General features: G+C 44.3%; 1 protein-coding gene across 1 annotated transcript in view; it reads left to right on the top strand.

Moving 5' to 3' along the window:
- The first annotated feature begins 501 nt into the window (after positions 1 to 501).
- The window catches only part of LOC115085846 (E3 ubiquitin-protein ligase TRIM39-like), a 30,974-nt gene continuing 14,999 nt past the window's right edge, over positions 502 to 16,476 (top strand). Inside the window, exons 1-4 of the mRNA XM_029592348.1 lie at positions 502 to 550; positions 5,487 to 5,582; positions 6,039 to 6,269; positions 8,108 to 8,130. Of these exons, the coding sequence (XP_029448208.1) occupies positions 5,499 to 5,582; positions 6,039 to 6,269; positions 8,108 to 8,130 (338 nt within the window). The 5' untranslated portion in view covers positions 502 to 550; positions 5,487 to 5,498. The remainder of the gene's footprint in view (positions 551 to 5,486; positions 5,583 to 6,038; positions 6,270 to 8,107; positions 8,131 to 16,476) is intronic.

Raw genomic sequence — 16,476 nt, 5'->3', positions numbered from 1 at the left:
GTGTGTCAGTATCTTTATTATCACAGTGTGTCCCGGGGTCACAAATCTCACACCGTGATCCCCATACAGGAGGCAGTGCAGGAATACAAGGTGTGTGTCAGTATCTTTATTATCACAGTGTGTCCCGGGGTCACAGATCTCACACCGTGATCCCCATACAGGAGGCAGTGCAGGAATACAAGGTGAGTGTCAGTATCTTTATTATCACAGTGTGTCCCGGGGTCACAGATCTCACACCGTGATCCCCATACAGGAGGCTGTGCAGGAATACAAGGTGTGTGTCAGTATCTTTATTATCACAGTGTGTCCGGGGGTCACAGATCTCACACCGTGACCCCCATACAGGAGGCTGTGCAGGAATACAAGGTGTATGTCAGTATCTTTATTATCACAGTGTGTCCCGGGGTCACAGATCTCACACCGTGACCCCCATAGAGGAGGCTGTGCAGGAATACAAGGTGTGTGTCAGTATCTTTATTATCACAGTGTGTCCCAGGGTCACAGATCTCACACTGTGATCCCCATACAGGAGGCTGTGCAGGAATACAAGGTGTGTGTCAGTATCTTTATTATCACAGTGTGTCCCGGGGTCACAGATCTCACACTGTGATCCCCATACAGGAGGCTGTGCAGGAATACAAGGTGTGTGTCAGTATCTTTATTATCACAGTGTGTCCCGGGGTCACAGATCTCACACTGTGACCCCCATACAGGAGGCTGTGCAGGAATACAAGGTGTGTGTCAGTATCTTTATTATCACAGTGTGTCCCGGGATCACAGATCTTACACCCTGATCTCCATACATGAGGCTGTGCAGGAATACAAGGTGTGTGTCAGTATCTTTATTATCACAGTGTGTCCCGGGGTCACAGATCTCACACTGTGATCCCCATACAGGAGGCAGTGCAGGAATTCAAGGTGTGTGTCATAGAAACATAGAAAAGACGGCAGAAAAATACCAATTGGCCCATCTAGTCTGCCCAGCAAGCTTTCCACACTTATTTTCCCACACTTATCGGTTTCATCAACCACCAATTTCAGGGCCCTTGTTGGTAACTGTTTAATTCAAATTTCCTGCAGAGAGTAATGTAGGAGTTGCATCAAAGGCGAGCATAAGGCTTATGGTTAAGGGATAGTAACCGCCGCATTAAGCAAGTTACCACGATGCTTGTTTACCCAAACTGCATAGATCGATGCCTTGTTGGATGTTGTCTGAATGTAAATCCTGTTTTCCACCTTTCCCCTTCCGTTGAAGCAGCGAACAATGCTGTATATGCTTTCAAAGTGACGTATCAGGCTTAATTGGTTTAGGGTAGTAACCGCCGTAATAAGCAAACTATTCCTAGGATTATTTGTTTACCCAGATTATGACGTTAGTCCTTTTTGGTTGTTATCTGAATGCAAATTCTCTTTTCCACATTTTTATTTATTTATTTATTTATTTATTTATTTATTTATTTATTGTTATACCGAGTTTCATGACTAGCATCACATCAAACCGGTTTACAATTAACAATGTGTGTAAGGCAGAGAGTAACATAGTAACAATATTCCCAATTCAAACTTCATATACAGTAAAACAATAATATGGATGTGCGAAAGTTACAATAAAACAGGATCTGGAAAGGGGGAGAGATTGAACAAAGAAATATTTACATTTCAGCCAATTGCATCAAATAATATAGTTGTATAGCAAAATAAATAAATATGATACAGTTGTGAAGGATGATAATAAGGTGGTGAGTAAGAGTGGGTAGTTGGTGGACTCTTATTTTAATCCAATTTTTGAATGCGAGTTGTGCTGATGGGTGGAGGTTTTAATCAAGGCCTGGGAATGCTTTTTTGAAAAGCCAAGTTTTTAGTCTTTTCCTAAATGTTAGAGTGCATGGTTCTTGTCTCAAGTCAGGTGGGATAGAGTTCCATAGAGTTGGACCTGCTGAAGAGAAAGCTCTGAGACTCAAGGATTTATGTTGGTAGGTTTTGGCACGTGGAATCTGGAGAGACTCTTTGTAGTATTCCCTGATGGGTCTGGCGGATGTGTGTTTTTTAAATGGGATTTGTAGGTTGAGTTGAGTGTGTTGGTGGATAGCCTTGTAGATGATATTGATAGATTTGTACATGATTCTGTAGTGGATCGGTAACCAATGAAGGTCTTTGAGGATAGGGGAGATGTGATTGATTTTCCTGGAGTTTGTAAGGATTCTGGCTGCTGTGTTCTGTACTATTTGTAGAGGCTTGGTATAAGAAGCTGGGAGGCCTAGTAGTAGTGAATTGCAGTAATCTAGTTTGGAAAAGATTATTGCTTGCAAGATTGTTCTAAAGTCCTGAGCGTGGAAAAGTGGCTTTATTCTTTTCAGAATATGTAATTTGTGGAAGCAGTCTTTGGTGGTTTGGTTAATGAATGGTTTGAGGTTAAGACAGTTATCTAAGATGGCTCCTAGGTCTCTTACGTGTGTGGTTTGAAGGATGGCTGGTGGCTTTGAATGTGTGTTGTTGTTTTCCGGTGATATGAGCAGGTATTCCATTTTAGAAGCATTGAGGACGAGGTTTAGGTTGGCAATGAGATGTTTGAGGAATAGCCTAGTGGTTAGAGCAGTGGACTATGAACCAGAAGACCAAGGTTCAAGTCCCGCTGTCGCTCCTTGTGACCTTGGGCAAGTCACTTTACCCTACATTGCCTCAGGTACAAAAACTTAGATTGTAAGCCCTCTGGGGATAGAGAAATACCTACAGTACCTGAATGTAAACTGGTGTGATCTCTCAATTGAGATGAATGTCGGTATATAAAAAATAATAAATAAAAAATAAATAATAAGCAACTATCTCAGTATTCCATTGTTTTTGAGATTGATTCTTTTATGGGGATCACGATCCGTACGTCGGCTGAGAAGAGGAAGTGTTTCAGGCTTAATTTTGTGAGTAGATGACATAGGGGTAGCAGGTAGATATTAAAGAGCGTAGGTGAAAGCGATGAACTTTGCGGCACCCCTCGGTTGGAAGGGTGATATTGGGATTCTGTATTGTGAATTTTGACTCTATATCCTCTGTTTTCCAGGAATGTTTTGAACCAGGTTAGTGTAGCACCTGTCAATCCAATGTTTGCCAGTTGTTTTAGAAGGAGGACATGGTTGACGGTGTCAAAGGCCGCCGAGAAGTCAAGGAGGATTAGTAAAAATGCTTGGCCTTTATCAATTCCGGAGAGGAGGAAGTCCGTGAGTGAGAGGAGTAGCGTTTCGGTGCTTGCGGCTTTGCGAAAACCATATTGGTTTGGAGACAGAATACTGTGGTCCTCTAAGTAGTTGGATAGTTGAGTGTTTACCAATTTTTCCATGATTTTGGCTATGAATGGGAAGTTGGAAATAAGGCGGAAGTTGTTGGGATCATATGCATTTAGATTTGGTTTTTTTAGGAGTGGTTTGATTGAGGCAGTTTTTAGGTCATCTAGGTAGATACCATGTGACAGGGAACAGTTTATGATTTCGGCTAGGGTTTTTGATATAGTATCAGGGATGAGAAGAAGCATTTTGGAAGGGATTTGATCAAATGGGTGAGATGAAGGTTTCATTATCTTCAGCACCGATTGTATCTCTGTGATTGTGATGGGTTCGAAAGCATTAAGCTGAATGTCTTTGTTTGGGAGGAGATATGTGTTATCATTTCTCCTTGCCATTGAAGCAGAGAGCAATGTTGGGGTTGCATTAACCATGCGAAGGCTTTTTGAGTAAGGGTACTAATCACCTGGTAGTAGCCAACATTCCAGCAAGCCACCTCCATGGCTCTACTCTTCATTCCCATCCTCTAGCCTTTATGGATCCACAGTGTTTATCCCATGCCCCTTTGAAATCCTTCACAGTTTTAGTCTTCACCACTTTCTCCGGAAGGGCATTCCAGGCATCTACCACCCTTTCCGTGAAGAAATACTTCCTGACATTGGTTCTGAGTCTTCCTCCCGGGAGCTTCAGATCGTGGCCCCTAGTTCTATTGATTTTTTTCCAACATAAAAGATTTATTGTTGACTATGGATCATTAAAACCTTTCAAGTATCTGAAAGTCTGTATCAAATTTGTCTAGTATACTGCCCCCCTAATACTCTCGATCGAAACTGCTCACCACTTATTGAATTTTCCTGACCAAAATATCAATCAACAAACCCATAATTATTCTTGATGACTTTACTTACACATGGACACTGCCCCCCTACTCTCCTGCCTGCACCTCAATCATTGACGCAATATCATCACTGGGACTCAGTCAAATTATCAATGGCCCAACGCACATAGCAGGTCACACACTAGACCTAGTCTTCATCAACACTAACATTTGGTCAAACCACCAAACTAAGATAACAAAAATACCATGGTCAGACCACTCTATCATCCACGCAAACTTATCTTCAAATTGTAAACTCACAACAAGAAAAAGCACAACTAAATCCTTCTCATACCGTCCACCTTTTTGCATTGAAACTCTTCAAGCAAATCTATTAAACTGAACTAACAAATATAGACCTATCAAACACGAAAATGCAACATCATCCTGGATTACCATAACTAGAACTGTAGCAGATAAGATAAATCCCATGATAAAGAAAACTATAAAAGAACCAAAAAATCTGAACCTTTGGTACAATGAAAACATCAGAGCAGCCAAACGGAAACTCAGAAAAAAAGAGAAATCATGGAGAAACAACAAAACAACCACACTACTAAACGCATACAGAGCACAACTAGCAGAATACAAAAAACTCATCCATAAAACAAAAAAAAGACTTCTACACTAACAAAATAAACAAATACCAACAAAACCCTAAGATGCTCTTCAACATAGTAAAAAGCCTAACGAAATCATCTTACGATGATCAGCCACAATCAACAACAAAGATCACTAGTAATGACTTTGCAGACTTCTTTAATGAAAAAATTAAAATCCTCATAAAGAACAACCTAAAAAATGACTCACAAGACCAGAAAATACCGAACATTCAAACAAAAAGCTGGCCCAACTTTGAGGCAGCATCATCTTTGGAAGTCCAAATGATCATTAAAAAAATGAACCCAGTCAAACACCCTATTGACGCCATACCCATTACAACGATAAAAAATCTCAAACCATCAATAACTAAGACGATAACTGAAATCGTAAACCTTTCCCTCACATTTTACTTACTGAATCGCGTGGGCATACCTAATAGGGCCATCAACATGTATTTGCATGTTGAGCGCGCGTTTTCCGCCCCTTACTGAATAAGGGGTAAGGGAAAACGTGCGTCCAATGACAGGTTAACAGTGCTCTCCGTCGGAGTGCATTGTACTGTATCGGCCTGTTTGTGACTCTCCTAGCAGAGGCTGGGCAGGGATACAAGGCATGTGTCAATCTTTTTAAAGATTATCTAAACTGTGTTATTGTCTCACATGTACTCTGTATGTGGAAATTCTATTCTTAAAAATAATATTGAAACTTAAATGAAAGATGTTTATTTTTCACAGAAAAAAATCCAAATGCACTTGGAGCCTCTGAGAAAGGAGCTGGAAGATCTTCTGAAGCTTAAATCCAGTGAGGAGAGGAAAGCTGAGGAGCTGAGGGTGGGTGTCTGTGTCTCATCAGTGCCCTGAACCAGATCAATCAGAGAACCCTAGGATCCAACCTGCCTTGTTACAGAGGGCCTGGGAGTATTTCTGGTGCTTATTAGCTGAGGACAGGCAGATTGGGGATCATTTCTGCTCTCTCCCTCAGAGGCCAGGGATACCTCGGGCCTGATGCTTTTTAACCAGTTGCACTCCAGGATGTACATTTACCCCTTAACCACGTGTGAAGTGAGAGATAACTTTCCTCTGATGTAAGCATTTGATATTTGCAGCTTTTGATTGACTCCTGAGAGCTGTGACGCAGTTTCTGGTGGTGGATCCTCGGGTGACACAGAGCTCAGGAGGGCTCTGGGATCAGCAGAGATTACTTGTTCATTGCAGGAGCTGCATCCAGAGCCCTGTGCACCTAAACCAGGGCCGTGTTACTGAGATTTCCATCTTTGTTCCATGCAGAGCCAGACAGAGATCAAGAGACGGAGGATTGAGTCTTACTTTGAGGAGATGCAGCGGCTTCTGACCGAGGAGAAGCGAATCCTTCGCTCCAGCCTGGAGGAGGAAGAGAAGAAGATTCTGCAGAGAATCGGGGAAAATGTGACCCGGCTAGAAGAGCAAAGCTCCTCCATCAAGCTCCTGATCTCCGAGATAGAGGAGAAGAGTCAGCAGCCAGCAGCAGAGTTACTGAAGGTGACAGCTCAGAGAGATTTCTAAGGAAGTTACAGATCTGCCATGAGGGCTGCTGGGATTCACTTACAATATAAAAACCCTAAAATAATCATTTCCCTGTGAATATCAGCTGTAGTGATACATAAGGCAGGCTAAACACATCAGATAAATCAGTGGGAATCTGAGGTAGGAATAATTATATGCATAGGTGCAGACATGGAGATTTTCAGGATTACTTGATATTATAATTGTGTAAGATCAGGAATTAGATCTGGGTCTTGGCTGCATTCACTCAGGAGAATTTTCAGCCACTTAAAAATGCTCCTTTTGATTGAAGAAACAGCAAATCTGAATATAACGGGAGCAATCAGTGGTCGGCTGCTGATATTTTGCAGACAATTGTGTAAAGTGTAAATCTTCCTTCCCTGGAAGAATAAGCCCAGTCTTGAAAGCCCCAGCCGGTCCCGGCTCTTGGAAAGCTCAGATGTAAGTCCTGCGAGAGGTTTTATTATAACAAATCAGAGACAGAGGGAGCATCTTCCAGTAACTCCCGACTCTGCTCTGTAGGGTCCCAGATCTCTAGTGACACTCGGGAATGGAGGGGACAAGGAGCACCACCCTCGCTCCCTTCCACCTTCCTTCATACCCCTCCTCCTCCTCCTCCTCCCTGCTCCCACCCCTCCTACTCCTCATCCCTGCTCCCACCCCACCTCCTCCTCCCTGTCCCACACTTCCTCCCCCTACTCCCTGCCCCCACCCCTCCTCCTCATCATCATCCCTGGTCCCACCCCTCCTCCTCCTCCCTGTCCAACACCTCCCCCTCCCCATCCCTGATCCCACCCCACCACCTCCTCCTCCCCGTCCCTGTCCCCACCCCACCCCTCCTCCTCCTCCCTGTCCAACACCTCCCCCTCCCCATCCCTGCTCCTACCCCACCTCCTCATCCTCCCTGCTCCCTCCCCTCCTCCTCCTCTTCCTTCTCCTCCCTGCTCCTACCCCACCTCCTCCTCTTCCTCCCTGCTCCCACCCCTTCTCCTCCTCCCACCCCCCTCCTCCTCCTCTTCCTTCTCCCTCCTCCTCCATTCCATCCCACCCCAACTGCACACAAGAAAATCATCCTCCATTCCTGGTCCCCAGGCCTCTCCTCTCCCTTTCCTGAATCCCTTTCTTTGCTCTCTCCTTACATCTTCCAGGGGAGCTCTCATAAGAAAACCCCTCAGTCCCGGGCTCTCTCCTTACATCTCCCAGGGGAGCTCTCATAAGAAAACCCCTCAGTCCCAGCCTCTCTCCTTACATCTACCAGGGGAGCTCTCATAAGAAAACCCCTCAGTCCCAGCCTCTCTCCTTACATCTTCCAGGGGAGCTCTCATAAGAAAACCCCTCAGTCCCAGCCTCTCTCCTTACATTTTCCAGGAGAGCTCTCATAAGAAAACCCCTCAGTCCCAGCCTCTCTCCTTACATCTTCCAGGGGAGCTCTCATAAGAAAACCCCTCAGTCCCAGCCTCTCTCCTCACATCTTCCAGGGGAGCTCTCATAAGAAAACCCCTCAGTCCCAGCCTTTCTCCTCACATCTTCCAGGGGAGCTCTCATAAGAAAACCCCTCAGTCCCTGGCTCTCTCCTTTTCCTTCCCAGGCAGCTCTCATTAGGAGATCCCAGTGCCTGCTCCTCATCAAACTGCTCCCTGCCTGTGAGAAGGAGGAAGGAGGATCCTCTTTCATTGCATGGAGTTGCTTTGCTCTATAAACAGGCAGTTGTTTCATTGCACAGATCTGAGTGTGGAATATCCTGAAGTGTATAACAACTGCTCATGATCTGTAGGGTGGAGCTAGAAATAATCTCTGTCTCGTTTCTCCTCTAGGATGTGAAGGACACCCTGAGCAGGTACAAGTTACTTTCTCATCTTTGCTAATTGGCTGGATATTTCTATTTTTGTTAATGGTGTGGGGGTGGGTGGGGAAGACGTGGAGTGGGAGAGGGACAACAAGGGATTTTATTGATTGGTGATCTGGAGGGAGAAGTGGGATTAGGAATTGGGGAGATGGAGATAGGAATGACTGAGGGGATTAAGGATGATAACAAGCATTGATGAATGGAGGCGAGGGGATAGTAAGGAGAATCACAAATCTGTTCTTCCTTCCCCATTTTGGCCTTCCCTCTATTCTCTCCCACCAACACAACCCCTCTCCCCCACCAGACTTCATCTTGTGACTCCCAACCTCCTCTTTCTCCATCCTAGAATCTCCTTTCAGTTTGGAGAAGAGACAACTGAGGGGGGATATGATAGAAGTCTACAAAATCATGAAAGGACTTGAACAAGTTAATGAGAATCAGTTATTTACTCTCTCAGATAACAGAAGGACCAGGGGGCGCTCCATGAAGTTAGCAAGCAGCTCATTTAAAACAAATTAAAGAATATTCTTTTTCACTCAGAGCATAGTTAAGCTCTGGAATTCATTGCCAGAGGACATGGTTAGAAGAATAAATGTAACTAGGTTTAAACAAGGTTTGGATAAGTTCCTAGAGGAAAAATCCATAAACTGCTTTTCCCTGTACGTACCAGGATCAGTCCAGCCCCTGGGTTATGTCCCCCTTCCAGCAGATGGAGTCAGAGCAGAAACTGAGAGGGCGGTCCCTCATGACTGGTGCGCCCTTTGTAAACCTCAGTATTTCTCTGACTCCAGCAGATTCGGGTTGCACCTTCAGTTCTCCCATTTTCTTTCTGTGAGAATAGTCTTTGTTGATTTATTTCTCCTGTTTTCTTGTTAACACTTTTTACTTGGATGGATCTTATTTAAAAAAAAAAAGAAAGAAAGGCAGAGGCTTTTCCTTGTAGCTTTGCTCTGCTTCCTATGGGCTGTCCTGCTGCAGGCAGACCTGCCATCTTTTGTATTTATTGCTGTATTGTTTTGGGGGTAAGTTTGGTAACTTCCCTTTTACAGGGCTGTCATTTGCTGCCTTTAGGGGTGAAGTTGGGGGTCCAACCTCTCCCCCTCGATAGCGACCCCCCGCTGCCCGGAGATGTCGTTTCCTCAGGGCAGCCCCTAAGCTTCAGAGACGCAACATCCCTCTGGCTTGGGAAAAAAACCCCAAAAAACGGAATGGGTCGTTGAAGTTCGTCAGGCAGCGCAGGACATTGATTTCGTTCCTGCTATCGAAGGTTTTTGGAGGTCTGGGTTCCAAGCCCTTCTTTACTTGCCTCCATGCCGCGGCTGACGCGATGCAGCGCCTGCGGGGAGCCCGGATCGTGGCTCTCCCAGGAAGGCCTGTGTACTTGGTGCCTCCCCGGCGGGGAGGGCACCTCGAGCCCTATAGGGCAGTTTGTTTCATGTGCAAATACGCGCCAGGCTCTGAGGAGGTCAGCCCCGTTCCTGTCCAACGCGGAAATGGTGGCCATCTTGGATCCACTACTTGCTGCTCCAGCGCTGCCTCCTGGGGATTCAGACCTGGACGGACTTCATTCTCCTCCGCTTCTCTTTCCAGTGCACCTCCCCGACGCAGAGCCGCCCTCAGAAGACCCTCCGGGCCCCCTCCTCCTCCAGCCATTCCTCCCCTGGAGCCTTTTTCCACAGAATTTATTCTGCTGATGCTTGAGGCTTATTTGGCAAGGCTCAGCCAGCACCAGGAGGCGGTTTTGGCTCCCCCTCCTCCTAAAGTGGTCAGTCTGGGGGAACTCCCGGACGTGGCAGGGGAGCCTCGGGGATTGGTACCATCATGGCCCAGTACAGCACCAGTATTTCTGGCCTTGCCGTTCCAGTGGCCCCTTCAGGATCCTCTAGGGTTCAGCCGGTTGCCCAGCCAACCGGTTCTGACCCTAATCTAGATGACCCGACGACCTCGGCGCAAGTCGAAGGGGATGTTCCTCGGGTTCTATGCTTTTTCCAGAGCGATGAGATGGTTCCGTTTTTCACACATGTCCTGGCCGGATTAGATATTGAGGCCCCCCAGGAGGCTCCTGCCGCCAGCACTGCACCAAAGAGAGGGGATCCCATCCTACCAGGGCTCAAGCCACCTTCGAAGACTTTCCATTTCATCCTATGCTTCTCCAATTGCTGTCCAGGGGGAGGGAGACTCCGGAGGCCTCTCTGCGGGTTGGCAGAGTGATGGACAGACTGTATCCACTCCCCGAGGAGTCCCTAGAACTACTTAAGGGACTGAAGGTGGATGTGTCTATCCGCAGTCACGGCTAGGACACCTATTCCTGTGACTGGAGGAGCAGCACTCATGGATTTGCAGGACCACAAACTTGAGGTGTATTTGAAGATAGTGTTTGAGGCGTCCACCTTGGGAGTTCGGGCTGCTGTTTGTAGCTCCCTGATGCAGCGTGCATGACTCCGGTGGGTCCAACAACTACCCGGAACTCAGGACCTGCCTCCAGGGGAGGCACAACAGGCGGAAAAGCTAGACGCCGTCATAGCGTATGGCGTGGACGTGCTGTATGATCTGAGGCACATCTGAGAACAAGGTGGGCTCCACTCTGCGAGTTGTAAGGTCTCCCAGTCAAACTGGGGGGAGTGGCACTGGAGCCACAGTAACCCTAAGGCTACTGGATGGATGGAGTTTTCTAGGATGAAGAACTCAATCTTCTCTTCATGCAGGGCTCAGGTGAGGAGATGGATAGGTTCTGTAACCTGGTAGATCCTTCTGGGTCATGGGTCACCATGGATGGAGGCGATGAATAGTGGTTTCACTATAGCGCAAGAGGAGATGCCTAGGAGGTAAACCAGGTCCTTGACAATGAAATTCCCACCTGCTCCCAAGTCAATCAAAGCCAAGGTAGGAAAGGAACGAGAGTCCCAAGTCAGGGTAACAGGTAGTATCAACTGAGGGGCCAGAGCAGTAGTGCCAAGTTCAAGACTCCAACTGAATTTAGGCCGGGGAGTTTCCTGGACAGATGGGACAAGATGATAAGTGGTACCCTGCAGCCCCGCAGTACAGGCACAGACCCACATGCCTCCGTTTGAGGCGTTCCTCCAGGGTCAGATGGCCTCAGCACAGCTGCATAGGTTCTTCTTCTTTGGAGGTCGGTGGTATTCCACTGGGGGCGGATCCTGCCAGAGGTGGAGAGCGGGAACGTTCCGCAGTGGGATGTCGCGGCATCCAAACTTCTCCGTGACACTCCTGGAGGTGGTGGTCGATTCGGCCTGCAAGGTTGATGAGATACTCGAGAGAGGAAGGGTAGCTCGTGGGCTGCAAGCTCATCCTTGAGTTGAGACGACAGACTGTCCAAGTAAATGGCTCGGAGGCAATCCTCCTGCCAAGCCAATTGCATGGCGAGAGTTCAAAACTCAATTGTATACTCGAGTGCTCAATGGCTGTTAGGAGTGAGGTAGGCGAGAATAAGGTAAGAGTAAAATAATATGTTTATTGATATACAATCTTAATAATTCTAAGTATTAAAGGTATATAGTTCTAAGTACTAAAATATACAATTCTAAGCATATACAGTTCTAAGCACTAAAGTATACAGTTCTAAGCATATACAGTTCTAAATATTAAAAGGTACAGTTCTTACAGTTCTTAAGCATTAAGAACAATTCTAAGCATATTCATCTGTATCCGTGCACAATATTTCGGCCAATACTCACAATACCCTTTTCATCAGCCTGTCTCAGAGAGAGAGCCCGGTACAGGCAAAAGGGACCCAGTCACTTCGTACGTCTACAAAGTGACACGCAGTGCTTTGCTTGCCAGCAAGGCGAAAGTATGTTTCTCGCTCTCCCCACCTTGCAGCCATAGCTGTTCGTCCTTTATAGCCCAATGTCAACAAGTGTGCGTGCCAAACTAGACTGTGTGTTTGTGGGACAGGATTACTCCTTGCCAGCAGTTCCAGTCTAAACAATACTCAAGGATAGATAATCAGGTCATCTCTACTCCAGGCCGAATGTCAGTACTGCAGCTGATTCTGCAATTTCCCTAACATTCCACCCCTGAGTAATCATGTCCTGCAATCCACAGTAGTGGAAGAGGCTATAGTAAGAGGGTGTGGTCAACTTAATTGGTGAACACAATGGGTCAACACAGGATACAAATACACATGACAAGTATGATAGTGTGTAGGAGCCAATTTAACATAGTGGAGCGACCGGTCGTCAATGATTTTGTGACTCAAAGAATGAAGATGTTCAGCTACAAATAGAGTTTTAAGTGACACAATATCTATAGACTTATTCAAACAGGCTAACATGTGCTGTAATTTATGAGAGGCAGTGTGCTAATCTATATTTACATAGGTCAAAACAATATGTAATTGAACATGCATGAAACGCTGGTCTTCTCAGGACTAGCAAACAGAAAAACAAGATAGGCAAGAAAAAGCTCCTTCTGAGTAATGGGTCAGAATATCCTTATCAATACTTAAACCCCATCTAAACTGCATGGCCCTGGAGTTTAACTGACACAGAGATCTGCCCAATTTAAAACAGTAGCAAGGCGTGCCTGTGCCCTGCCAGGAGTGTCCACAGTGATTGGTCTCAGTATCTTGAATCTTCTGTCATCCATTGCGATCTCCATTCTTCCTGTTGTATGTGGTTGGCCTCTCTGACTTCTGGGGGACACCCAGCTCATCAGGATAGATATATAGGCCACCTTTCATTGAGGATCCAGCATCAGGCCTACTGCGCTCAGTATAGCCTGCATCCATATGTGCAGTGATCTGGGTGCCTCTCCACCCCTCGATGAAGTATGGTCTTAGGTCCTTGCTCAACAGCATCTCCCACTGGCAGCATGCAGCCTGCTAATCTCATTATCTTTTAGGTATCTGGAACAGTTAAACTCAGGTGTAGTACATATTCCCCCACCCCGTGGTGGTGCCAAAAAAAGAAAACAACAAAAATTATTGTTTCAAAAATCTAGTCTAGGTCTTTCTAAAAAAAAACTATTGTCTGAACCATTAACTCAGAGAAGAGCAACTACAGAGCAATAAAACTGCATCAATTCAGTATCATTAACGTGAGAATCAAAATAGTAACAAGCACAAGTAACAGTGTGACCAGGTATTACTAAGTGTATCACAATCATATTTCATCATAATTATCAGTTATTACATTTCAAAGAGAAATACATATTACTTAAAAACATTGTCTAAGTAAGGCCACCCCCATGGAACAAGGAAATTCTGAGCACTTCAGTCCATAAAATGAAAGATTCAAGGTATCTTCTGTGGCAAAGGTGGGATGACTTCAAGTTATGAGGTCAATGACAAATGATGTGAATATGTCTCGCAGCACAGCACTCTGGAAGCTGTCCTCGAAGTACAGCCGCTGCACGCCCAGCACTAATTCAGATGTTTGTGTGTATGGATTAATACCTGATAAAAACCGAAATTAAGTAAATAAGAAACTCTACAATAAACATCAATAACTTCTGGTATGCAATAATCCCTATATACACTATTCAGATGGATATCCAATATAATTTTATCATAATTCAAAGAAACAGCTACATAATATCTAATCCCTTTTTTGTTTCCCACTTTTCTATAAAGTAACACAACATTCAGACAAAAGCAACCCAGGTGCTTAGACATCCTTTCATTCAAACTGTCACACATCTATTCATTGCACAAAAGACAAAACAACAATTAACACATATTGTGAGCTCAAAAATCAAATCAAAAAGTAAAGTGAAACCAAAAAAAAACTGGAAAATGTTTGAATTGGCCAGGGTAAAACAAAAATCAGAATTCTGTTTAAAAGTGGAAAAGAAAATAACCTGGAAAAATAAAAATATTAGTCTCACTTCTTTCATGGCAGGAAGGCTGTCGACCTGGAAAATAAAATCAGGCATACAACAAAATTATTTACAGTCAAATTATTTCGTATTTCTGTTAAGCCTCACGGAGGCACTCTAACTAGGCCTCGGTCTGAGCAGGGACAGCTTTCTTCTTTGCCTTCGGAGCCACTGTGGAATAATACCAATTTTAGTTTTTAACCTTGGAGCATAAAGTCAGTTAGCAGAAATTCTGAGCTACAATGATATCTCCGTCCTCATTGCTGAGGGAAAAAAAACCAAAACAAAACCTGTAGTTCTGTGAAACATAATAAAAGCAATCGGAATTTGCAAGGAAAAGCTTGTGGGGTTGCTTGACTGGCTAGACCCCCCCTTCAAGCCTGCTCAGCTTTTTAAAGATTTGCTGACAGTGTCTACGGGGGAAGGCCCCCCTTCTAAAAGTGGAGAATTACTAACAGCATCACTTGAACCTGTACCTAAACAAATGATGGAAAAGTACCGTTATCTTGGTACGCTAGGCCTTGACTGGAGACAGCTCTGCTACACAAGCTGCGGCCTGTGTTTTCATAATAGGGAAGACAAATACATTCCCTTCCCTTGGGTAAAACTGTACTGGCAAGTAATCAAAAAGTCACCCCTTAGCATAATATACTCTAAAACATTATTAAAACATTTTGTCAATAAAACTTTAGCAGTGACTGCTTCACTTAAATGACGTCAGAAGCTATTGTGTATTCAGTGCACTTTTCTAGTCAGTAAACTCTGTCTTCATCTACACACAATGACACACAAACAGAACATATAATGACAGAGAACCACAGACAGAAAAACAATTATCGAACATTAAAGTTCAAAAAGTAGGCTTTTTAAAAGTAAAAACAAAAATCTTTGGATCCAAAATTAAGCAAAAATCAGAATTTTTAAAACAGATCTGTTCAGAAAAAACAAAACAAAACAAAATCTAGGAGAGAGAAAAACCCTCAGCTTCCTGTACAGCAGTTTTTATTCTTGTAAATCTGTAAAAGAAAAATCTCACATACAAAGAGAGGTTAATTGTAATCTTTTTAAATGGCTAGCTATAAGTAACTGAGCAGCACCGTTAAGGTTAAAAATCACTAGATAGGAGAAAGAAAAAAAAAGTTTAGTCTCTCCCTGCTTCTGTTTTAGCTAAATCTATAGCTGCACAATTAAAATATTACAAGCTTTTCATTAGGTTATCAGCTGAGGCCACATAGGGGCCTACCGGGAAGGGAAGATAAATACTGAAAGTAAAATCCAGGGGTTTGTGACAATATTTCCTGTATGTCCTTTTCTCAATAACAAATGCCACAAAACTTCTAACTAAATATAAGCTTCCCTTCAACATCCTGTTACAGATGTATGCAATGGCGGATTTTCACTCCCCCCTCTTCTGGGTCATTTGCTCCTCTGTTCGCAGTGGTGTTAATCAGAGGAGGATTTGGTTTTATGGTGTTCCCAAAGGATTTCTAAGTCTCACTTAAATCAGTCTTACACTGCTCATAGCGTTGTATATCTTTTGCCAAATGGGCAGGGGAAAAAAAAAATTTTTTTTTCTCCAGTTTTTAGCCAATCTTAAAGCGTTGTGACCAAGCATTTGTAATATTTAACAATAGTCATATGAAGGCTGTGCTCATTTTTGAGCATTGTGGCATGGATATACTTAGAAATCTTATTTTCTATATCACCAAAAGAATTTGTCTGCTAAGGCATTAGAATGCCATGGATTCTTCCCACATACTGCTGCTCCAAAAAGTGCTTTTTCTTAGTTGCTGCTTTTAATTCTAGTTTAGTGTCCTTGTGATTCCTAACAAACGACACCTTCTGTTGTCACATAATGCTAAACTTAAATACACACAGAATGGGATACATAATCATGACACATTTGTGTAAGAGCGGCAGAGCAAAAAAGTGTTCTACTACTGCAAAGAAAGGAATGATAGGGGCAATAAAATGTAACGGAGTGTTGCCAGGCACTCCCCTTTTCCTAAACCTGGTATTGTGTGTTACTGGGGTATTGTGTGCCACTGGGGCATCTACCCTATCTGCTGTTGTCTCATGACAATTTTCATTCTGACCCTCAATTGTTCTTAAACACTTGTCTAAAGGTTTTAAAGAGGCTGGGTCATTATGCTGATAGCCACAGGCTCCAAATGTTTCATTAATCTGTTCACGGGCTGGGGAATCTGATTCTATAACGGGAGTATATTGAACTCTGTTCGTGATATCAACCCTAGCTGAATTCCCTGTAGGCTGATTCAGTAGGGGGATAGTGGGGTTTGGGAGTTGGTGCTCTGAAGTTAAATTAGGAGTATATCCAGCTGCCTTTAAAGGCTGGTCACTAACTTTCTGTGTCTGTATAGCGGGAAATTCATGCTCCATTCTATCTTGCTGTGTGAAATCTTCTAACACTTGGGTAGCCTCCTGTTCTACCGCTTGCCGAACAATAGGGCATGCTTGTTCAACAGTATTTACTTTTGA

The sequence above is a fragment of the Rhinatrema bivittatum genome, chromosome 2, assembly GCF_901001135.1.
Source record: "Rhinatrema bivittatum chromosome 2, aRhiBiv1.1, whole genome shotgun sequence".
Taxonomy (NCBI): Eukaryota; Metazoa; Chordata; class Amphibia; order Gymnophiona; family Rhinatrematidae; genus Rhinatrema; species Rhinatrema bivittatum.
The sequence above is the reverse complement of the archived record's forward strand: the minus strand, read 5'-3'. Positions and strand labels throughout refer to the sequence as shown.